This window comes from Excalfactoria chinensis, chromosome Z (assembly GCF_039878825.1).
Source record: "Excalfactoria chinensis isolate bCotChi1 chromosome Z, bCotChi1.hap2, whole genome shotgun sequence".
Lineage (NCBI taxonomy): Eukaryota > Metazoa > Chordata > Aves > Galliformes > Phasianidae > Excalfactoria > Excalfactoria chinensis.
In genome coordinates this window covers 13,110,257-13,135,740 of record NC_092857.1, presented here as the reverse complement: position 1 = coordinate 13,135,740, position 25,484 = coordinate 13,110,257, and the positions used below count along the sequence as shown (strand labels likewise).

The window sequence follows — 25,484 nt, the reverse complement described above, 5'->3', positions numbered from 1 at the left end:
GCAAAAATGTCTGGAAGTCCCAGTTTCAATTCGTATTGCACTAACTATAAAATCTAGCCTAGAAACACTACACATCCTGACTCTGCAGATGTTTCAATTCAGGAACAAAAGTCTATTTGGCTCAGGAACAAAAATCTGTTGGGTTCCAGAATCTTGCAGAATCAAGACTTTAACGCCACCCTTGATCATGGTGCCCCCAGGGTATACAGCATTCCCTAGAAAGGACTCAGAGTGACAGCAAAGGTAAACACCGATGCACACATTTGAGAGCACTGGTATCCATAAAGTAAAGCGACATACTTGCTTTCACCCTTTTAGCTTGCTCTCAACAGTGGCACTATTATCTAGGCACAGATCACATTACATTTATAAATTCAAATTGCCTCCTTTATATAGTACTTTCTAGAAACTGTCCTCAGGGGAGAATTCGAAGGCTGCATGAAAGCTTACAGAATCACACCTATCGCACTAAAAAACGATAGAGATAAAATGCATAATGGAAGGGTACCTATTTCATCAACACTGAAACATTTTTCATCAAATACTTCATCTTTATTGGCAAGCTTAACACAATACGGTATCCAAATCGAGGTGTAGGATGTGTTGAAGTAACAGCTATTTTCTCCTGCCGTGATATAATCAGGACATTCTTTCCAGTCTTCATCATTCCTAGAATGACAACAAAAACATGAGAGACGTGAGAGAGAGGTTTATGGATTTTACGAAGTACAAATTATAGATGTTAGAAGACGTGCCGCTGATAAGTCATATCTCCTACAGGAGTGAGAAATACGTGTCAGTATTTCCTGTGATTTACAGTGGAGTCAAACTACTGTTCAAACAACCCACATAAACATCTCATGCACTGCTAGTGGCATTTCTATGCGTTGGATGGCATTTCTGAAAGAACACTCAGAGAGTCTGTGTCAGTTTAACATGTATTTAAGCAACTGTTCTTCAAGCAAAATTAATTGTGATAAGGCACCTGTCTATATGATGAGATCCAAAACCTGAAAGCCGGACTGTACGGCAGATCAGCACCGCACCACTTGCAAAACTACGGGCAGTTTTTTTTTTTCCACCCTTATTTTGTTCAAACATTTATAAGTGCTCTTTGTAAATAAAACAACTGTAGTAGGAAATGTCACATTCATATTTTTCATTCAATCTCTTAAAAAAGAGGAACTAGCAGATATGAAGAGCAATGTGAATTCTCAGACCAAGAGTTGTTGTGGATTTTGTAGGGTCATTCTCATAAGACCAAGCTGAAATGATCCAGGAGGTTCAGACTACAGAAATCCTTCAGTTAAAGCAAAACGGGAGCAACTATTTTACTAGAAATATTCTACAAGAAAAGTGACAGATTTTTATGCTTAATTTCTGAAGTCACTTCAGGAAAAAAATATCTCGGGGTGAACAGATGCCATCCCTGTGTTTTCTCTCAATACCTCTCAGCCCAAATATAGACTGAATAAGGAGCTTTTCAGAAATTACAGTCTTGGTTTACTAACAACATGATGTAAATGCTCTTCCTTACTGAGAGTCATTCATACTGCACAGGAGGAGATTAGGCTTAAACAATTATTCCAGTTGCATCCTTCAGTGATGGACTGGGTCCTTATGAAGTAAAAAAGACCGATGCTACATAAATGAAAGGGAATGATCTGCACTACTAGGCAGGAGCCTTGTGCTTAGATGGTGAGACCAGGCACTTCCCTAAAGGAAATGCTGTAGCTCTGCCAACGCCAGGACTTGATAAAGGTCAGATACTTCAGATGCTATGGCTCATGTTAAAAAAGAGACTGGGTTACTTGATATAGTTCAATCCCAAGCCTTAAATATTGCTTGCACATTGAAACAGAAATACTTTATGGTCTTTCAGTTCACACCTTTTATTGTAGCATACTGACTTTTAACGCAAAAATGAAACACGTGATCTTTTCAACATATGTGGAACTGAGTTATTGTACCATCTATGTACATGCCACTGACCTTGTCAGCTCAACATTTACACTTCAATAGTGTTTTTCATTTGGATCCCTGCATTTCTAGGAGGTTGTGGAAAGGCAAGGAATTTAACAAGCCCTGCCACTAAGCTTGTTTCCTGAGCAAATATATCACCGTCTGTAGGAAGTTTCTGTAAATCAGAAAGGTTGAAAACCAGTACATCAGATGGAAGAGAAACTCACATCCTTCTCCTGTTCCTTTGAGTAAGGGGGCTTCTGCTTTCCAATTAGCTGTTACTGGTAATGGGCATGTCCTCTTTCTGGCTATCATTTTAACAAGCAGAAATATACAAAAACTTCAGTGGAATGCGAATCTGAATTACACAGAACTGTGTGAAACATAATCCCTGGCCTCAGAGCATGGATTTTACCCAGACCTGCACATTCAGACTTCACTTCAGCTGTTGACCAATGAAGGTTTTATACAACTTTAGTAAAAACTGAAAAGGGCTTGTATACAATACCTTCTTCTGTGCATAGAAACAATGAATATCACAGCTACACATTAAATGGTTAAGGAGAAAACTGAGGTTCCCTATTAGAAATTCCTTTCCCAACCCATACAGAGTTCAATTTCAGACTCTTAAGCCAATAATGACATGGCATTAGGTAAGAATGTTTTCTTACTTAATTCACTTGTGAATTTCATGGTTGCAAAAAAGCTTGATAATTAACAAATAAATTAAAAAATATGCACTTAAAACACAGCTTTGTGCCCAAAAATACATTATTGCTTGTATTATAGTGAAACAATTAACAACAATTAGTTAACAGGTATACATGAGGGCTGCTCCAAAAGTAATGCCTCATTATGTTGGCCCATGACACCAGAGGCAGATGTTGGTGGTTTGGCAGGAAAGGTTGAACCCTTCCAGCAGTATCCCATTATATTTTGTTGCTGTGTGACAGATGACAGCAGAGGGGCACTCTGACAGAATGGCATCCAACACGGAAATGCTAATGAAGCAAAGGTGTGTCATTCGGTCCCTCCACTTGGAAAAAAAGGGCACCCACTAACATTCACTGATGCCTGATGAATGTTTGTGTAGAACAAACAGTGGATGTGAGCACAGCGCGGGGGTGGGTGGTGTGTTTCAGCAGTGGCCACAGCGACAGTGGTTTTCCTACGCTGGTGCAGATTTTTATGAGCGCAGAGTACACGTTCTTGTTCATTGCTAGCAAACCTGCAGAGCTAACAGTGGTGACTATGTTAAAAAGGACTGTTGTATAGCTGCAAATTTGCTTTATCAAAAAGCATTACTGCACTCTTTGTAGGTGCTGTGGTTTCCAGGGAAATAAACAGGAAGCGTTACTTTTAGAGCAACCTACATATAAGTAGGTTAGGATTAGACTGAATTCTCATTCTTTTCCTCCTTCTTCCGCTGTTACCTTTTCATACCTTTTCATATACAACAGTTGTATCGTTCCTGAAGTAGTGAGGTTTCCATCAGTCCAATAACACGAAAATGTCTCCAGCTCAGGTGATCTGCACTTGCTGATTTGTGGCCACTGCAGAAGATCTGTCAAGAAAAACATCAGGATACAGAATCAGATTAATCACAGGAATCCTCAAATTGGACCAATATGCTGTTAAAATGAACCACGGTACCTTTTATACATAACTAACTTTCCTTCCTCTTGCTTATGAGCAACGAGGCAAGAGTTACATTCCTCTTACATGCACATGTCTAGCTCTGTTTTAGGGGAAGTGTGGTGCTGCAGGGCTCAGCACTAGGCTAACCAAAGCTCTATATTTACTGAGCTGAACAGTTTAGCTGTGTAACAGGGCCTGTATTGCTAACATTACAGTTGCTACCTTAAACTGAGTTCTGGTTTGTGAATATTTCAGTGTGTGGTTATAGCCTTACTCTGACAGCCATGAGGACAGCTCACAAGCACGTGCCTGTTCTGCCACATGCTGCTTCAACATTCATAATTTCCATTATTTTTCATAGCTAAAATGATGCAGATCCATGAAACGACTGGTACAATTACTCAGCCTTGTCAGCCGTGTGAGAAAAACGAAAACAAAAGCTGTGGGTACAATTAGTTGCTTTTGAAGTAAGCATGTGACTTCTTCCTAATTTCTAAGGGTCAAATCGAGAAGTCTTTCCAAAATGCCACCATTTCCTACTTGTCCTAGGAAGCTTTCCAGAAGGGAATCAAAGCACGTGGAACTGCTTGCCTATCTATCTTCACTATCTGTGAAATGCAGTCATTTCTTTAAGAAAATTTCTCCATTGTGCACCCAAAATTTGGATATCAGTCAGGTGTTTATGGCTGGTGAAACGATCCCTGGCCATGAAAAACACAGCACCACTCGATTCTGCCTGCAAAGCCTTCCACAAATATTTCTGCAAATGAAAATATTCAGTACGACTTATTTACACTCAAATTTGGAAGAAATACTAAGGTATATGCTTCAGACGTTTCTTCCTATGCATGGGGGTTTTGTGGCCCTTCTCACTTCTCACATGCTGGCTACTTTATTTACAGTCCAGACAGAAACACTTGGAGAATACAGAAGTAATTTGTATTTCTTTGGCTTATTGGCTCAAGTTGTGTTCTCTACATTCTGCAATGACAAGTGTCCACACAGGCAGTAACAAATACACGAATATTAGACATTTCTGTTTTGCTCGCCATGCAGTATTGCCTCATTTTACACTTTGGACATTGAACAAGGACTGAACACCTTTGTGTAAATAAGAGGTTTCATAAGATTTGTGGTCTATGCCCCCACCAAATATTTTACATTCTTTTTACCAGCCTAAAATAATTGCTTTTTTAAAATGAAAACGATTTAAACAGCACATTCCATTTCACCGAACTTCAAAGAATTTTCATTTTTAAATTGAAACACATTTTCAAATGAAATGTTGCAGAAAGAGGAAAAAAAGTCAAACTGTTCTTTTTCAGAGAACACTGAAATGAAACGTTTTGGCTGCGGCACTTGGCTTTGACTGATACGGCATTCAGTATTTGATGGCTTCTGCCTAAATCTCAAAGCACTTTTGGCCGGCCTTGACCTGAGTTTACAGAAAACTCTGCATCGTTCATCTGGCAGAAATCACCATTAACACTGACTGTGACACTGCAAACTATAGTTTGAAAACAAAACAGAATAAAAGATTCAAGAGTGGTGCCGCGCTTTTATTTTTCTGTGTATCACAGTTTCACCATTCAAGCTTGAACTTTCTATTAATTGAATGAAAACTCATTTAATTGTTTAAAAACAAAGCAAAGAAAAATAAAATGTTGTGCCTGTACTTCAGAGACATGAGTAAAACTGCCGCACGTGATCGCAGGGTACCTACAATCAGCAGGACTCAGGTCTCTCCGCTCTTCTATAAACAAGTGTGGTAAGGAAATACATGTTACTGTTTTTCCTGTTTCTATCCTCAGCTATGTGAATCAAGAACAAAAATAGCTATTTTCACCGAAACAGGTGTAAGAATATAAGAAAATGATATACTCCTAAATTAGAATATGTCTGTTGATACCTGTGCTGTATTTATGGTATGGGACAGACCATATTTAAAGCTCACACAGACCATGTCCTCATCTCCAGGGCTGGAATCTACAGTCACTTCTTAACATGACCAAAGGAATTGAATGGAATAAAACTACACCAACTTCATATGGAAACTAAATTAAGGACAATGAGACACACAAACTGTTCTAGAAAACCTGGTAAGAATGCAGCCAGAAGTGCAATCAGTTACAACGCAGAGGATCAGGAACACACACAGAATGCTGATTAAGACGTGTTCTACACTCCAGCTTGAGAGGAATGCATTCCTGCTCTGCTCCCTTGTGCCAGGACTCACTATTTCATCAAGCAGGTGTTCCTTTAACACGAACAAGAATTTCTCTGCGTGGAACAGATTTATTAAGGATTCATATACTCTCAATTTACTGATTTGCAATTCATATTTTTACTTTTTTAATGACCAGCTCAATTTCTAACAAAAATTGTTATCTGATCAGTTGTTTCCAGATTCTGTGTCAAGCTTCCAGCTTCCAAAACCACAGGCTTTTGTGCCTGACTGGAGGAAACCTTGTCATGCTGACTTGTATAATGCTTGGCACTCTTGGGGTGCGTCTTCTCAACTGCTTGTTTGCTACAGGAGGCAATTATCAACATTGTACAGGACCCTGCGTGAGCTCCTTCGCCTGGACAAACCGTACCAGACTCTGATAAATGAATACAATAGCTCAGCTGAATGCGTTTAGGCATAACGGTAATAAATGAATAAAACCACTCATCTCATCCCAGATAATGGCTTGGCTAAGTATGCAGATTCAGCATGGTAGAGGAGATCTAGTCCTGCCTAGCCAAAATGCTCAACTGCGCTGCAAATGAGTAAGATCTCCTTGTGTTGTGCTTTCCTTCTGCTATGGCTGCAGATTAGCCATGGTATAAACTCTGGCTCAGCCAGAAGAAGCTCTGCCAAAACAGTAGCTGAAACAGTGGTGTGGTTTGCAGAAAGAATCAGGAATGCAGACGTGCCATCTCTTCTGCTTACATTTGCTTGAGGTCACAGTTTTCCATTTAGTGTAGTTTCAACACTACATATACTCTAATGATTTAAAAGGGAATGTAATACTGTAACAGCTTACTGAAAGTTACATAAAAAGACATCTTAAAGACAATCTAGAGCTGTCAGAGGACTAAATCCTTTGGAAATTAAGTGTTCTCTGGTGTTGCCTTGTTTTCTTTTTGTTTGCTTATTGAAAAGTCTCTTTAATAAAATTTAACTGTAAAGGGAGCTGGCCTTGAGCACGGGATAGTGGTCACTGGTGCTGGTAGGAAGTCTGTTTGTAACTGGGGTAAAGCTGAGTAGGACACCTTCACTTCAGGGACGGCCCTACTGCCACCAGAGCTCCAGGGTGCTGGCAGGGCATTGTGTGAGACAGAGAGAGATGCACCTCACTAGTACGCAGTTAGGTAGGGGAAATACTCATGAGGATGTAACCGATAGTAAAAAAATCAAGCTAACTAAGCAGTAAATGAAAAAGGAAGATGCACTTTGGGGGATTAAGGCAAAGTATTCGCTGTGGTAATTCTGAAAGGTTTGTGTGGAATTATCAGGCGTCAGAACTTAGAGAAAACTTAAACTTCCAGAAAATAATGTGCTCCAATGTGCAAACTGGTGACAGAACAAAACTTCATACAACAGTATACTTCATATTATGACACTGTGTCAGCGCTAAAGCATAACAAAAAAGATGGAGATGCAAACAGGGAAATTAAATACATTTAAAATTGCAAACAATTATGAAGACCTGGAGTGTTATTTACTGTAGCTCAGATCTGCACACTGAAAATGGGTGCTCTATCAATTAGGTTCTGCTTCTGAATCCACCAACTTTAACTACTGTCGGGCAATTTACTTTAATGGGGGCATTTCTCCAGTACCAGGAAACTCTTGATTCTTTCAATTTGCACAGCGAAATGAACAACATTTGCTGTGGTTCTGTGGTCGATATTTTAAACAGGTACAGTCTAGTACTAATAATTTAACATACATCGCATATAAGGAAAGTAGGGTGCAGCCAGCAGACAAGAGGGTCAGTTCCTAATCAGGTTGCTTGCCAGCCTGACTCAGCCCCTTGCTCTAGGTACTACCTGTCCACAAAGGGCCAGAAGCAAAGTTCTGGAACAATGCTGTGGAGAAAGGAAGGCAACCTCTTTTCTGTCAGTATCTAGTGAGATCATATTGCACAAAGTACCTAGCAGGAAGAAAGATGAGTTTAACAGCTGTAAAAGGGACAAATTTTTTCAGTGAAAAATAAAGGGAAATAATGCACAAGAGCGTATTCTGCTCATGAAGTCTAAGTATTGCAATAGTTCCTAAAAAATACAGATGTTCTACTGAGGAACATGGAACACCGAAGGCTAATTTGGTGACCAGTTTTGAGCAATAATACACAGGCATTCCTGCTAACAGATGGGAGGCACGCACAGGGCTCTGGAAAATGCCAGGAGGAACTTTTAGCAAGTTCGCAGCAGAGACAAACAAAAACATTTGCAGATAACTTTGGAGCTTGAAAGCACTGAATGAAGAGGCAATGGTCACCTATTACCTTTCAGGAGCAAACTCCACTCCATCCCTTTTGTCAAGCAACACAGATATAGTTAAAAGAACAAATGCCTCACAGAAGCAGAGATTTTCTTTAGCATCACAGTGCAGTGACAGTGATGTTTTCCCACGCTCTCTATGCTACTGGACCTCCACAGAACAGGAGCTGACGTGGATCACAGATGTGGTGTCCATACTGTGCTCCTCTGGTACACAAGAAAATCAAGTAAATAAAGCTGAGAACTGTGGGAAAAACAATCCTGCAGCATTACTCAGTACTGCTGCCCATGAGACAGCCTGTACAGGGATGAGCAAGGATGTGGATACGTGCCACATTTCAAGTGTTTTGGTGTGTACTTTCCAAATCATGCCCTCCTATGCACAGTGGTGGAATCATGTGGTTTCTGCTACAGGCAAGCCAAATCAGCTTCCCTGCCCACGCAATGTTGACAGGGAAGCAGAGACAGAGGACATAGAACTTGTAAAGGAAAGGCAATTAACACAACAAAACCCACATCCAATGAGCTCATAGTTGTAACTCAAAATTACCTTTTTCAAGAAAGTACCCATAAGAATAATAATTAACAATGCTCTTATCTGTTCCTGCTGTTGCTGAAGGTGTTCAGAATTGCATAACATTATGTGGTAAGGCATATGAGGAAAGTTGTGTTCTCCCTGCTGCACCAACAAATGGTACGAGAAGTAAACAAATACTGAAAGAGGTTTTCTTTGCCCTTCTGAGAGCAAGCAGCTTCTACACAGCTGACAGGTACTGCCAGCATCCTTTCTTCTCCTGCTCCTGCCCCAGCTGACAACTTGCAGGTACAAAGGGTGCTCAGAACTAGAAATGATGTTTTCCAGAAGGACCAGCTGAAGTGATCTGGCATTCACAAACTGTGCTCCAGGCTAACAACTGTCTTCTCAGACTAAGGAAAATATTCTCCAGATCTGCAGAGAAAGTCTATCAGGCTGAGAATTCACATCAAGAACTGCAACTTTGCAACCAGCTCCACATAGAAGTCACACAAAAAACACATCATGAGGGTCCTGGATAAATCTGACACTTTAATTTCCTTTGTTAAATATCAGCTCACTTCCTACGAAGAAGATGAGAAAGCTCGGGTGGAAGCCGATGATCGGCCTGACCCGGGGCAGCCCCCTGCAGCCCGGCACATGCGATGCCCGCATCACTGCGAGAGGTGGCAGCAAGCGGCTGCAGGAGAAGCGAGCAACGCCGGTGCCAATGGGAGAGACCGCAACACCGGAGTGCGATCACTGAGCACACAGCACAGCTCGCATCTGCAGCTGTGTGGATTGTGAAAGAAAAACGGGGGGTGCAGGGGAAAGAAGGACAAAGAAAGACGAGGAAGATCTTCTTTTGAAGAGGCATTTGGAAAGAAAAACTGAAGAAGAAGAAATAATATGGACAAACTGCAGAGGAAATGCGCCAGGTGACACAAAAATGTGCTCACAGCCACTCAGTCTAAACAGCAAAGATGACAGTGTCTCTTAGCATGTGTTTGCCCTGATACTATGGAGAATAATGTATATTGGTGACCACTCAGAAGAGACACAAAGGTAAGCACACCTTTATAAGGACAGTGTGGATTGCAAGGCTGAGGAAATGAGAAAGGAATGACACAGCACACCACAGAGAACATCTGCAGAATAAGGACAACTTGGCAGAATCACAGAAGTTTCCCTCACAAATGTAAGAAGGTTTCAATCATTAGACTCACTGCAATGAGAGCCTCAGAAAAACAGGGAGACAAGTTGGCCAGGTTTCATAAGACACATAGCTGCGTATTACCAATTATCAATGACACCATGTCCTAAGCCCTGTGTTTCATCACCGAAGTAGTATGTGGTATGCACAAATTCACCCTGGTGTCTCTTGCCATTTATTCTCTTTCCACACCTTTCCACCATTTAACAAATGTGAATGAAGTAACTCAGGAACATACCGGCCCTCAGCCCATCCCTGTTCTTAACATTTGCTCCCTTCAATTCACACCGCCTTCCGGAGAACAGAATCAAGTTGTAAATTCCTGAACTTGCCACTGTTGAGCTCCCAAGCTATTTCTGGCTTCTGTAGCTTTTAGCCATTGCAAAATACTGACTGACTAATTTATGTGGAATAGCACTTGCATGCACTAGACAGAAAAACGCTTCATTGCATGCTGCAGAGATTCTCATGGGGTGCAAATCAACAATCCTCGTTTCATTGAATTTGGAGTGGCAGAATTTGGTAAGCTTTTTAGTTTAGTGAAGGAAGTAAAAAATGCTGTTTGTATCCACAGGACATCAGGCTGAATGCCTTTAAAGGAAACTTCCAGAACTCTTGTTCTTCAGTTAGAGGAAAGTTTCCCGTTACAGTCCCCATATGTTAATATAAAACCTAAGGAGACAAAAAGCTTCCAGAGGCCTTATTACTATGAAGATCATTTGTTACCTTCCACACCTGGAGTGAAGCTCCAAGGGAGATTACTGCGTTGTCACACGGCAGCTCCTCTTAGAAGCCCTGCTACAAGACCCGCCTGACACACGGGCAGGTCCAACAAAGGAAAGAGGTCTCTAAGTAGCCTGAGGAGTTTCTTCTCACCCTCAGGTCACTGACAACCAACAATTGCTTGTTGCTTTGAACATCTGGAGACTGAAAGTCATACTGATTTTTCACAGTTTTTCATTATAGAAAACACTCGATTTCACCTTTACCGACAATAGGAAGGACTGAGAGGTTTTATGGTACATTCTTACTCTTTTTGCACGTCTGGACCATAACATATTTTTCCTGGGCAACAAAGATGACTGAATCAATCTGAGTATTTCAGAACCTCCTGGCATGCAGTATTACTCCTGTGCTTTTTGGACGTTCTGTTTTATTACTGCAGCCAGGATGTTTACTTGTTCAGTAATTCAGAACTTTATTATTGCAGTGAATCATGAACTATGGGTTACTAACTTCAAAGAAGATCCAGTGAAATTTTAAAAACAACCTAGAGAAGAATAAAAGTATTTTCTGCTCAATTTTTGCTCAGGCTCAGTAAGAACCCGAGCCTTTGCAGTTTTGCAATTTTCTTGTACATGCATCCTCTTCAGTTGATATCAAAAGGAAAATGACTGCGACAACAATTCTGTCCCTTGTTAAAGTGCAGTTCTTATAGATCAACCAGCAGTGTCCTTTTGAAGGAATTTATAGAACAACTAGTTCCATTCTTAATTAAGCCAACATATCATGTACATAATCCTCATAAATTAACAAAATAGATTTCTTTAAAAGTGCATTAATAAAAGAGTATCATGCAGTTCTCAATGCCATGACCAAATGTCAGATGGACTCTTGCATATGAAAGGAAATATATGTGACACACCTGAATTTATAAATAAAGGGTACTTCGATGTTCTTCCCCAAACGGGAAAGTTGCTGATCTGGGTGCTTTTGAGCTGGTCACTTTTTAGCTTTGAAAATTCAGAGGGATGGAAACACCGAAGCAGTGAGAAACCACCCCAATGATGTTAGACTGACAGAATCACATTAACAGTGGAAAAAAAACAAACAACTCCCAAAGTATTAGAGATTCAACGCTAAGATGAACAATGCACAAACAAGGAGCATGCATGACTCAGAAGGGAACTGTCCTTAACAGAATAGTACATTTTTTCCTTCAGATTTTATTTCTGTGATACGGCTATGAGCCTAAAAGAGTCTTCTGATCATCTGCACAGTGTTGAGAGGTCTGAAGTAAGCCTCCAGATTCATCCTGATTTTACTACTGCATTTAGTGATTCATGTGCAGAATAGATTTGGATAAAACAATCACATTCAAAAGCACAGTGGAGAGATTTATAGAGGAAACCTCTTTTTTTTTTTTGTTCTGACAGACTGCCAAAAATGATTATTTATGTATCCTCTGCTGAACTTCCCTCTAATACTCACTCCTTTGTGAGGAGCCATCGCTGTCACTCCTATGCTTCAGAGCTCAGTTGGGTGAGAATCACAGAGAGACTTGCTGGGGCCTTTTCCTTTCACTGTTTGAACTACAGAATCCAGAGCTATACCTGAGTTCATGGAATTAAAGGCTAGTGGATTTACAAGAGATGAAGACTGACCACTACTTAAAAATGGGCTGTTCTCACTTGGCTTGTTTCTCATGTTCCTTCAACATCTTTTCATACATTAGCCACTTCAAATAAATGCAGCACGAATTTAAGGGGAAGCTGATTGGTTCATTTGGAAACAGAGCCATTTCCTGGCTGAATAAAACACGGAGCTGACACTAAAATTAACTAAAGAAAGACTTTTACATTAATCAGCCACTAGGCAGATTCCTCTCCTGACAAAAATACTGGCCTTAAGGATGCTGTGCCAAGGAAGGGCTCATTCCCTTGAGTGACATTAATACATAAGCAACATGGTTTTCATGGTTTGTTTAGATTAATGAAAGATTAATAGGCATAAATGATGAGTCTTTAAAACAATTGAAGAAAACATAAATCAGTGAAAAAAACACTCAAATGCATCATCTACAAAGGTATTCACTACTCTTCTAGTGGCTTTCCAACATGCACTTTAGGCAAGCAGGTTCTGGACATTTAACACACAGTACGTTAAGTACTTTGGATGTTACCTCATTCATGTAATCCCTCAAAAATGATTGTGACATAGGTATTTCTCTGCTCTTTGTTAAAAGAAAACAAGGGATTAAGAGAGGTATGATACCTGAACTCCATGTAAACCTGAAAAGCGGGATGGAGGAATGTGCCGTCAAAGACAAAAATATTCCTCAGAAAATCCTTACAGCAAGAACTCGCTCTAATGTGTCAGACCCTGCATTGTCAATTAGGACACTCTACTTACATGTAGATTTCTAAATGCGTGTATTAGACACTGATATATGTGCTAGGTATCTCTGTAACAGACACCTTTCCTGCTCTGGAGGCCCTGTAACTGCAAAACTCAACTCCAACAGTGATAACTTCTCACCTGCCTGCTGCCCAGCTTTTCTCATTCTCTTCGTTTCTATTCCATTATGCTTCTGTTATTTTTAAGGTATTAAAAAAATGCAACACTTAAGCCAGCAACTGCTCTGCTGATTTTAATCCAGTGCTTCAGCAATGGAAAACTGAGCTTAAAAGAGCCCACAGATCACTTGCTTGCATTCAGCCAGATGTATGTATCTTGACTGTGGCCTTAGTAACTGTGATTCCATCTATACTCCTGCACAAAAGGAGAAGGAGTTTTCTACTCAGACAGCTCTCAAGGATAATTTTACAATCACACCATTTTCCAAGCAACAACCACAAGCTATAATCACACAGAAAAGGGCAAAAACTACATTCACGACCCACTAAATCACATGGCATGTTGTGATTCATTCACCTTCCCTACAGGTGAGCAGAAAAACCCCATGAGTACAGGAGATCTAGTGTATGGAAGTACTTTCTTAATAATGAATAATAATAATAATGAATAAAAATAGTAATGAGAATAGATATTAATGAGAGAACATCCCTGAGTCAAGCACTGATGCTAATAAGAAGTTCTACCATGGTACATCATTCCACTTCAGTGAAACACTTGTCCCTTACTGATCTTTTCTTCACTGCTGGTGAACCAATCTCGGTTCTCGTAGGCAGGTAAAACTTAAAGAGTTTCAGAGAGAAATAAATTTAAGAGAAGAACTAAATCAAGCCAAGATACAGTTCAGCTTTGGGCAGAAAATTCTTCTGTAATTTTCCTATATACATTTAATTTTGGAAGCTTTACTTCACACTCCTTGCAGTCTACCACTTGGCTGACAATATTCAAATTTATCTGAGAAACTGCCCAGGAATGTGCCTTTAAGAATATATCATAGGTGTTACTGTGGTGTCACATACCCACAGGTCCTACTGGTAGGTCTAAATGCACTGGACCTCCATAAAGAAGGACGATACCTTCAGCGAAAACTTGACAGTAATATTTTCATGTTTTTCTAAGGTGCAAAATTATCCACAATAAGCTTATGTTCATCTTTATCATGCCATTTATGAAGGATCTTTGGATAATCTAAAATTACAGGTAAATACGATTAGGGCAATAAAACAATCATAGCACACTACTAGTCTGACCATTTAATTTCTGCCTACTGAGAGAACAGATACATTAACAGTGTCTTCAGACATATCCTGTGAATAAATGCTAATTTTCCCTTGAACACTAATGTTATTTGGAAATCTAATCTTCTGAATGCTGTAATGCAGGCTTCCATCATCATATCAAATATGGACTTTCCCAAAGGAGCAATCAGATGTGAATTTTTCTGTTGCTCACAGAAGTCTGAAGCAGTTTGAGCAGTAATATATAGAAAGACTTCATTAGATTCTATTTGTTTTTTAGTTTGTTTATTTGTTGTTGTATAAAATATGCTGAGAATTCTCTTAAATTTGAAATGTTATAGCTAATGTTTTCTTATTCATGGGAGAAGGGCTGTACGGTAAGACTAGAATTAGAAAATATTAGGGCATAAAATAAATGCCTGATTTAAAGCAGATGATGCTTAGCATCCATATGTGAAAGAATATTCTAGGAAAACTAACAACTAGTTTTGACCAGTGCCAGAAGTGTAGTTAATAAAATTTGACGAATTAAAATACAAATTACTTGTTTGATCAGATTTCAGTGACAAACTATTGTTTGTAGAGAGAAAAACTAATAGTTATTACAAGTACTCTAGCATATTTCCCAAAGTATACTATGTTTCTTGATTACAGTTCTAATTGGGTTCAGAAAGTCTTCTTAATTATTCCCATTCTTTTGCAGTACAGACAGTTGCTTTTGTTACAGAAACAATAGTGACCTTGTGAAATGTCACCCTTTCACTTAGATCTAGTTCTTGATTACACACTAAATCATGTTGTCTCATTTTATTTAAGTGAATACTAAATCTTGACGGGCCTTCAGCACCAGTGAGGATTTGGAAAAGTGAGATGAATTATAGATGATGATCTGTGTTTCAACAGAATTTTTCAGATGGGGTTTCAAAATCTCTGCATTAAAATCCACAGCGCTGAACCTTGCACCTAACCTTTACACAGGCCAATCTTTCCAGACCATTAATATGCTAGGCCGTCCTACAAGCAGCCCAGAATAAGTAGGTGGAGATGAGGAAAAAACAACAACAACAAAAACAGAACAAGGAAAAAAAAAAAGGTATCCAGAAAGAAAACAAAAAACCCCAAAGTTGTGAGCTATAAATGTGAATGACATTTGAAGCTGCTGCTTCTTTTTACATTCATGCTATAGAAAGCAACTGCTAAAAAGATCCTAAAATTGAATGTACGTTTTTTGATCCTTTGTATACCACAGAGCTTTATTTATGATGAGAGGCTGACAGACCTGACTGTAAATAGTACATGGAGAATGGACAGCAGTGACTCAGTGGGGACAGAAGATGATTTGAGCTAAACTAGATAAACTAGGCAGATCTGCTGCATATGCTTGTAGATAAGGAATTGTTTGTATTGCTGTACTCAGAAAGTCAGAGAGCAATGTCCAGCTGGAGAATGGTGACAAGTGGTGTCCTTCTAAGGTCTGTATTGGGACCAATACTGCTTAACATTTTTGTCAGTGACTTGGACAGTGGGACTGAATGCACACTCATCAAGTTTAAGGATGACATCAGGTTGAGTGATGTGAATGATATGCTGGAGGGAAGGGATGCTACCCAGAGGGACTTGGACAAGCTTGGGAGATAGGCCCATGACAACCCTGTGAGATTTAACAAGGCAACATGCATGATGCTGTACCTAGATCAAAGAAATCCCCCAGATATATCAGGCTGAGCAAAGAACAGATAGACAGTAGCCCAGTAGAGGATTTGGAGGTGTTGACTGATAGAAAACTGAACATGAGCCATTAGTGTGCACTTACAGCCCAGATGGCCAACTGCATCAAAATGGGTGGTCACAAGGTAGTGGGATGTGGTTGTCCCCCTCTGCTCTGCCCTTGTGAGGCCCCACACTTGCAGCATTGTGTCCAGGTCGGGATGCCATCACAGAGAAGACGTGGAGATGTCAGAGAAGGTCCAGAAGAGGCTACAAGGATGATCAAAGTGCTGGAGTAGCTCTCCTATGAAGAAAAGTTGAGGTAGCTGGGCTTGATCAGTCTGGAGAAGAGAAGGCTCTATTTCCCAGGACAAGCAGGTTTGATTCGTATCTTCTGTATCTGAATGCCTCCCCTTGTTGACTTTTAATGATGGCTTGACTGGTGCCACCTGTTCTGGAAGCAAGATGTGTGTTCCATGCCCAAAACAGGTTGAGGGGTCACTGTACCCTCCACCAGTTCTTCAGACAGGCACTACTGCCCCCTGCTCCACTCGTGATATGGCAATGGGAAACACCTCACATAAACTTTTTGGAATGTTTTTTTTTTATTGTCTCATACCAAACAAAGAAGCAGAGCAAGACTGGGAGCTGTTTCCAAGGCAGTGAGGAATCACTGTTCAGTGCCAAGCTGATCTCAAGTGTTGGAGATTCAGAGCTGCTTCCAAGTCAGGACAGCAAGAGACAGTTTCACAGCTTATGCCAGAGTCTGCACACAAAATAAACGGAACCAGAGATGCCATCTGCTCGCAATACCTTACTTGGTGAATTGAGCACTTGACTGCTCATTTCAGAAGCCAAAAAGCTGTAGCAGAAGTTTGACCAAATATTTCTAAGTAAGAAGGTAAGATTTCAGCAACATATACCTGACTGTAAACTGAAAACCCTTGCTACTGGCACAAACATATGCATGCATTTATTCATCTGAAATATGCTACATAAATCCTTTTGTATATACAGCCACATGTAGCATTTTGTTTCAAATAAGGCAGAAAGTAAGATGTATGCAAATTAGCATTTGCCTTAAGAACCAGCCTAGGCTCGTGCACAAGCTGTGAAAAACACACACAAACAAAAGATTAATCTGAAACAAATGCTGGTTCTTTCAGAAGATTCTCTCATTGCGATTCTGGGTAGCTACAAAATCATTTATTAATGAAAACAGATAAAGAACTTTTTTTCTTCTGCGGAAGCTTGACATTCAAAAAACACAACAGAAAAGCAAAAGCTAAAGTAGAACGTGTCAGTAAGCTCAGGACAGAGAAAAAGGCTGGTTGTGAAAAGCAAACAAACAAGATGTGGAGCATGTTGCAACATTTCAGATTTGCACCCACTGGAATGCCTAAGTGAATTCATCAATAAACGCCCATAGTATTTGCTTTTCATTATTGATTTCAAGACCAGAACTATTCTCAACAGCCTGGCAGGTTTACATCAACTGCTAAAGTTTAACCTTGCAGATTGTAAAACACGTGGCTTGGTCTCCTAAAACGCTTGCAGTAAGAAGTCTACAAAAACAACACTATTTCCACTAAAAAAAACACTTCCTCAGCAGACAGCCGCTAGCCCTGAATACTGGTAACAGCATTGGACTGACTTCAGGATATCTGAAAGCTTAGCTCAGCACTTCAAGCTTGGATACTTGTTTGCATCTCTAGAGACAATTTTTTTTCTTCAACTTGCATCATGCTGGCTTTAGCAAGGCAAATAAGGTATTGTGAAGAACAGAACATGAACTATGGCCTGCGGATCTGGGTGGAAAGTCTCTCAGCATGTGCTCTCCTGTGACTTGAAGCACCCTCCTTTTATAGCCAGGCTTTTAGGTTTTTGCTTAAACTTAAAATTAAAAGGGAAAACCTGCTGAGTATTCTATTGTATCCCGCTGTTTCTGCAGGAGGAAAGAGAAAAGAGACAATTGATCCTGGAGTGCCATACAGAAAACGAGAGAGTCTAGACGTTTTTTATGTCAGGGATGAAAGATCCACCTCTCCTTAATGTGGCCAAGGTTTATTTGATGTTCACCACCTTCCAGCAAGTCCTGTTACGTGTAGGCTGTTTAGATTTTACTTGTAGGCATTTTCAGCTACGTTTCAGTTAGCACATAAGCTGTCTTATCTTAGAGACTGACAGTTTGATTAGCTCACATAACGCAAGTGGACAGCAAGGTGTGAACAGCTGAAAGCAGAAGGGCTGATGGCTAGGGTGGCTGTTGTGCTTGCTTCCAACTAACTCTGAAAGACTCAGCAAAGTGTGCAGCACCACACACACAAAGATTGATTTAGAGAGGCAAACTGTGACAGGAATCATCTTGTGCCCAGGACAACAACAAAATCTTTGTAAAAGTGCTTATGGCAAACTTCAGTGTTTCTGCCACCTTGTTTAGGTCACTATCCAATAACACATTATGTAGAATGACAGGCATCATACACTCAAGATGGCTGTAAAATGCAAATAACTTCTGCCATGTCTGCACAGGCATTAGGATAGCCTTATGATCACCTAGGAGATACCTGCTAGGTACCTATACCTAGCAGAGCACAGGTAGGCCCAAGACAATATAAATTCAAACAATATGGGTCATTTTTTTCTTTTTCCCCAAAACAGTAAAACAAACAGTGATTTCGGAGATGTGAAAATCTTCTTTCCAGATGCTTCCAGAACTGCTTACTTTGAATACGTCAGCAAAACATGGATCCCACCTAACAGTGTCTAGACGATCATATAGCTTTTTAAAATCAAATTAATCTTTCTAGAAACAATGAGATGAAATACACACCAGCTTAATTAAAATAAAATAAAAAGAATATATATGTATATTGTTGAATAGATACATCTGGTAGTGGATATGCTATGTAATATTTAAGCTCATACTTCTCCCAGAGGCAGAAAAGTCATACAATAAACATGAGTGACTGCCGCAAAGCCAAAGGATGTGCTGCTGACACAGAAAATTCCCTCTGTATATTACTTATCTCCCTGAGTCCTGTCTTACCAGTCAGCCAAAAAACGTTGTGACTTATGGACTTGCAGGAAAGAACAGACACACTCTTTACACGCTTTGTCTTGATAAAAGTCTCTACATGACACAGTGAAAGAGAAATGGCAACAGTTGTGCGAAGAGACGATGCCCAGCTGACTCCTACTGTGAAGTATCATGTATCCAGTTCCCAGCGCAGCAGCATACTGTGGCAAGGAATACCTGTGCCATGGCTCTCACCAAACACTGACACTCTCAGGCAACACAAACACAGACTCAATGGTGCAAGTGTAATCCACTGCTTGCAAAACCTTCTTAACACCTAAGGCTCCAGCAATAAATTTTGACACAGCTATCTAATACAGCTCTATTGTCCATCAGGCTCCCAAGAACACCATTTACGCTGACCTTACTCAAGAGTTTTGATCACTTTATTGCCCACAAAGGATGCAATCAGAGAATCACAGAATGGTTTGGGTTGGAAGAGACCTTAAAGATCATCTAGTTTCAATGCTATCACAGACCTTAGATTTCCTTGAACACATTAAGATATAGTTAAGAAACCTAGGCAGTAAATTAAACCACGTACTAAAATAATACATTTGCATTAAACAGTAGCTACAGGTTAGGTAATCTCTTTGTGGATTCTCTTCTAATACCAGAACAAGGAAGTACAGAAAATCTTTCCTTGCTGCGGTCTGTTTTGTCTCATCTCTGCAAACTAAGCTAGCACATGTTCTTCAACAATCCCAGCACAGTGTTGTCAAAACTCTGAATCTTCCCCAGGCTGCTAAGGACACAGGCCTCATTGCTTCAAAGACTTCCTTGTTCGGGGTGGGCTCTTCCACTTTTCTTTTCCTAGGGCTCCTTGGCATGCTTTACAGGCACAAAGACATGGATTCTTGCATTTTAACTTGGAGAGCTTACTGTATGCCTCTAGGGAAGCAGTGAAGGTGCACCGCGCTGCCTTCTGGAGATACCCATCTCTCACTGACTTCAGTCCCAGGAACTCCTTTGGCAGACGGAACTGGCAATGCTGCCTGGAAGAAGCAGGCTCCCAGGCTGCCTGCACCCTCCTGCCCCAGGAAGCTGTATGACAATGCAGCATACTGGACCAGAGAAGGAAGGCAGCTGAAAGCTGATACTGGGGGAAAAAAAGAGATTATTTTCCATCCAAATTAGCTCCCCAGAATGGCCTCCTGTATAACTGCAAGGTTTGTGCCAGCCTGTGTGAGAAATAGTGAAAGTCTGGGAACCAGCAGGAGGCATGGACGAAACTCTCAGTGGCAACGAACTCCTTATCTCAGAAGAAAAACCAGCCACCTTTCCCTTAAGAAGTGTTTGAAATCGAGTGCCAGTGATCCTATACCGCATAAAAATGATGTGCAGCAGGCGGCATGAAATAAGAGGCTCAAGTAAATCCTTATTCAGTTTCTTACCCTGACACAAAATGACAGAAGCACATAGAACCATGGAATCGTAGGAGCTGGAAGTGACCTCTGGAGATGAGCTAGTCCAGCTCCCTGCTAAGGCAGGTTCCCTGCAGTAGGTTGCACAGGAAAGTGTTCAGGTAGGCTCTGAATATCTCCAGAGAAGGAGACTCCTCAGCCTCTCTGAGCAGCCTGACATGTAATGTGACTCTTGCAGCAGGAATGAGGGTCAAAGACAAATTAACTTCTAAATTCTGCGCTTGCCATACCTGGATTTATGAAGAGGAATTTCTAGTGGTAAGAAGAAGCTGAAATTTTGGATAACATCTGTGCTGAAAATATAACTGCTTCAAACAATTGCGAGATAGGCACTCAGTGATGAGCAAACATTCCTTATTTCTTAGGAAATAAGAGTAGCATGCAGGACTACACAAGCCTTCTATCCAGCTTTGCTTTGTTTGAAGTTTGAAAAACTGAAGGTATTTTTTTTTTAACACTCATATTTTGTACATTTTTTCTCTGACCTTTTCAGTTCTACTTGCAAGAAGAAATGGAAATGAGAAATTATCATTAAAAAGATGAGTTTTGGGTATAAATTGTTCCAAAAAATAGTAACCAAGGAATATAGGAAACACCGACGTGCAACTTACAACATTTCCATGTTCATTTCTGTATGATTAAACTTGAGTTAATCATCCAACTCAAATCACCACATGTTAAAGGAAAATGATAAAAAATTACAATTTTAAGTGGAAAATCAAGCTCGAAAACATCCACAATTTCTTTGACATTATCTTAGCACAAGAGAGAAAAGCTGCTGGAACATGCAAAGAGCAGTGATGGTGGGTACTCAGTGTCTGCATGACAGAACAGAGACATAAGATACCAGAAACATGTCATGATAAACTGTACATCAAGGGTAGATCTAACAAGGCAACCTGTTAAGTCTTCCTTTACACAGCCCACTAGAAAATCTGGCATTCATTTTCATGCTGTTTTGCTGTAATTTGCTCATTTCAGGTGAGTACTGTTGTGTTAGGTGTCTGTCTGTTATGGAAAGTAGCAGCAAAACAGTTCAGCTTTTCAAAGCAGCTTAGAGAAAACAGCTCACTCATGCTACAGACTCTGGTGTTGTTCATTTCAAAAATAGCTTTTTGATTACAGACATGCCATTTTCTGCTGGACATCTGCCTTAACTCCATAATGCAAGATACCGAACACAAATTTCTGCCTAAAGCTGCACTTGTCTCTTGCATGGGGCACATCTTTATTACATGATGTGCAGATATCCCTACCACTTTTATTGAAGTGACTGCTGATTTCATGCTGCTGCATGTCAGTGTAGGTCTCAGTCCTTCAGCAAATGTTCATGCTGTTACCTGAGCTGGGAAACCAAAACCAGGAATAATCTCTTTTGAATCCTGCAGACACATAACGTGGTGGCACATGTTGGAAATTCCTACGACAGTGGCAAAATGCTGACAGATTAATCTATACCTGGCCCAGAAAGTGTCTGCTACATCTCACCAAACGATAAATCAAACATGTTTTTTCAAGTTTTCTTCTTTTAGAAATCACTCAGTAAATATTTTGAGCTCAAATCGGGATCCTTTTTCTCATAAAAGTGCCAAGCCCTTTTCAAACTGGTGTTAACTGAGAGCAGATTAAAGTATCAGTTGCTTCTGACATACAGAAACTTCAAAGTGCTTAAAGGAAGAGTATTTCAAAGGCTACCTTGCAGAAGGTAAGCCATAGAGTCATTGCCCATGACCAGTGCAGAAAGCCTAGAACTGTTTTCAAGCAGCTGCTGTCTCTTTTGGCAGCACCAGAGTTGTATAACGGAGCTCTCTGTTCACTGCTCTGTCCTTGCTGAGTGGCACTGTGTGGGTCCTCCAGTGGAGTTGACCTCCAAGGCTGAAACCACTGCAGTGCACAGGGCAGGAGCCTATGTAGACATCATGGACACTGATATAAGACAGGTCTTTCCACCCATGCCCAAACACCCACATCTCTGGAGGAAGGCAGAACATCCGGTGCTTGTTCTGTTTCGTTGCTATTCACTACACATTCAGTAGACAATCATTTAAGATACAGGAGATAGGTTACAAGCTGAAAGAATTTTAGATCTTTCTTGGCAAAGCTATTACTACTTGGAAAAAAACCCCGCAAGCAAGATAGGCATGATTATCAAACAACCATGATTTAAAATAATTTTCTAATACAAGTTAAATAACACTTTGAAAACTCAGTTTTGCCACCATCTGGTCAATAACTGACATACTCAAACTTCCTAAGTCTTGCAATGTAACACAAATATGATGCAAGCATTCTCTTCTACTTTCAATCAAAGGACACTTGGTGAGCTCATGCCAGTTCACAGCTCTGAGCCAGTAACTGCTATTCTGGGCATGCTGCTCCAAAAGTAATGCCTCTCCATGCTGGCATCCATTGTTTGGTCTTCATAAATGTTCAGCTAGCACTGATGAATGCTGGTGGGTGCCATTTTTTCCACATGGAAATCTGATGATGCACCTTCGCTACACACACACCTCTGTATCAGACACTATTCTGTCAGACTGCCTCTCTGCTACCACCGGCCATATGGCTACAACATGTAATGAAATACGGATGGCAATGTTCAGCATCTACTGCCATACCACCAACATCTTTCTCTAACATCATGGGCCAACATAATAAAACAGGAGGCATTACTTTCGGAGCAGCCCTTGTATTTCACTGCTGCAAGGAAAGCTGAGTTATGTTCTATATATATATGAAAAGCTCAGAAAGAAGACGATAGCAGGAATAGCATTAAATTAATGGTTTAGAAAGCTGCAAACTCCTGCCCTCTTCCTTGAACTTGACTTAAGCCTTCTGCCTATAAATGACACCCTCTTAAGTTCACCTGCATGTCACTATGTAACCACCACTCTGGGAGCATAGCCAAGCATGGGATGGTCTAAATCACATCAGCCATTTCTTTCTTTATTAATATATTTTTTTTAAGGACTGAATGCCATAGGGGGAGATACACCAAACTGGTAAAGTTTAAGCAGCTTAATTATGTACCTGTCTAGTACCAAGAGAACGGATACACCTAATCTTGTACACAGAACTCTATTTGTTTCTCAGTTACCAAAATATATACAACATTTATGGTGGCTTTTAGCTTGCTTCCCAGGCACAGCTGAGAAAGGCAACAGTGACTTGAAGAACTGTAAGGACAGAATATTCCTGAACTTATGCCATGTACTTTGCTGCTGAGATTGCAGCCGGGGACAGATAGAAAAAGATTTATTTGCTCAGAGACCTCCTGCCGCGACCTGCACGTTACAGTCTTTTTTTTCCTCCCTCGTATATTTCACGGAGCAGTTTGTGCAGCATTAACTCTCTCTGTGACTTCTAAACCACGCAAAAATAAGGCAGATAATGCATACATTGTGAGAATGAGTCACTAAAAGCACGACCGGTTTGCAGGCAGAATAGGAGTGATCAGCAGCAGGCAACGGTGACCCTTGTATGACTGTAAGCCATAAGAAGAGCCAAAAACATCTCTCATTTCAAACTCTAAGAAATCGAATAGATGGCATCCGGCAGCCAGTGTGATGAGTAGAATAACTGATTTCCAAGAGTACAATCAGCTTTCATACACCGCAGTGCAAACACAGCACACTTTCTGCTAGATGCCTAGGAAACAAAAAGTCAAACAAAAAAAAAAGAGATTTTTTTTTAAAAAAAGGTACTGTTTGGATTTTGAAGTGTGGTTTGCAAAAAGAGAACGCAAGTTTTGGCAAGAACAGAGAACAAATTCCCTTTCATGTTTCATCAGAGCACTTGAGGATCACAGATTTTATTACTGAATCTAGTGACAGAAATCCTTCTGCATCTGGTATTTCTATTTTTTTTTTTTTTTTGCCCTTTCATGTCTACTCTTTCCCTTCCTGAGCTCTCTGCTACCACTGATGAGTTCCCTGCCTACATTTATCCTTTCTCAAGGCACCTTCCCTCTGCACATATTTTCATTCCTTCCTCTTTGTCATCCCACCCTTCTTTGAGGTAGTTCCAACCTGTGCTGTTCTGGGCTGCTTTGCTCCTGTGGGGTGAAGGAAGGATGTGAAACAGGATGCAGAGCAGCACAGTAGCAAGTCCAAGCAGAGCACAGTGACATGGCTTTATTTTCTGTTTGGGACACAAGCTCACAGCTAGCCTTTGTGTGGTAGCAGGAGGGAAACTGTCTCCTATAGATCAATCAATCAATCAGTCAATCAATCAATAATGATTTGCTAAGGGATCTACTGAGGCATCCCGAAGTAGTACAGATGGGATCATCTGACAATTGTGTGCCTGCTCCACAGGGAACACTGAGCTTTTGCTATTGACAGAACAGAATCTGACCACCTGTCAGAAACAACATTTCAGTGAGTATTTGTGTGAATTCTGCTGAAGTTCAAAGGGGCTTGTAAGAATTACAGCTTCATTATGTGACCTTGAGCACTACCAAAGCATGTAATGGGACTGCAACAGTAACATATCAAACGTGCTTTGTAAGTCTTACCGATGACAACTACTAAGTCCCCAAACTATGACAGAGCTCCCTTCAAACTATTGCCATGGAATCCTTGTCATCTTTTCTAAAAGCTTTGTATAATGCACTTAGCCATTTGTTACAGTTTATAAACGGATTTACTTTTTGTCACAGGCATCCTGGTGAGAAACCTTTTGTTGACACAGACAATGGCAATTTCTTCTATGAAAACCATGTTTTAAGTTCACATCAAAGATATACTGAATAGACAGTAACATTACAACAGCTTTTTAGAAAATTGGGATATGAATTAAAAATGTCAGGATCATAGAAACTATGCAGCAATTTAAGTCCTATCACTTGCACTGGAAAGATACAACCTATTATGAAACTATGAGGGTGGGATGTGGACAAGGAGCACCTAGCTAAGGCCCCCATGGGACCACTCTGCAATATGTAGTACTGACCCTTACAGATTAAACCAAGAAATGAAATAAAATGTTCCTTTTCTACTGTCTTAAAATGCTGATTTGCTGCATCTCATGGTGTACTTCTTGTACAGTGCATAGATGAATCTCAGTCACGATTCATGTTTTT

General features: G+C 40.4%; 1 protein-coding gene across 2 annotated transcripts in view; it reads right to left on the bottom strand.

Annotated features, from left to right (window-relative positions):
- The window catches only part of GHR (growth hormone receptor), a 129,994-nt gene that overhangs the window by 10,584 nt on the left and 93,926 nt on the right, over positions 1-25,484 (bottom strand). For both annotated transcript variants that reach the window (XM_072359259.1, XM_072359261.1), the window contains exons 4-5: positions 3,406-3,526; positions 509-669 (exon numbers count right to left, since the gene is read on the bottom strand). In XM_072359259.1, coding sequence (XP_072215360.1) covers positions 509-669; positions 3,406-3,526 — 282 coding nt within the window. The remainder of the gene's footprint in view (positions 1-508; positions 670-3,405; positions 3,527-25,484) is intronic.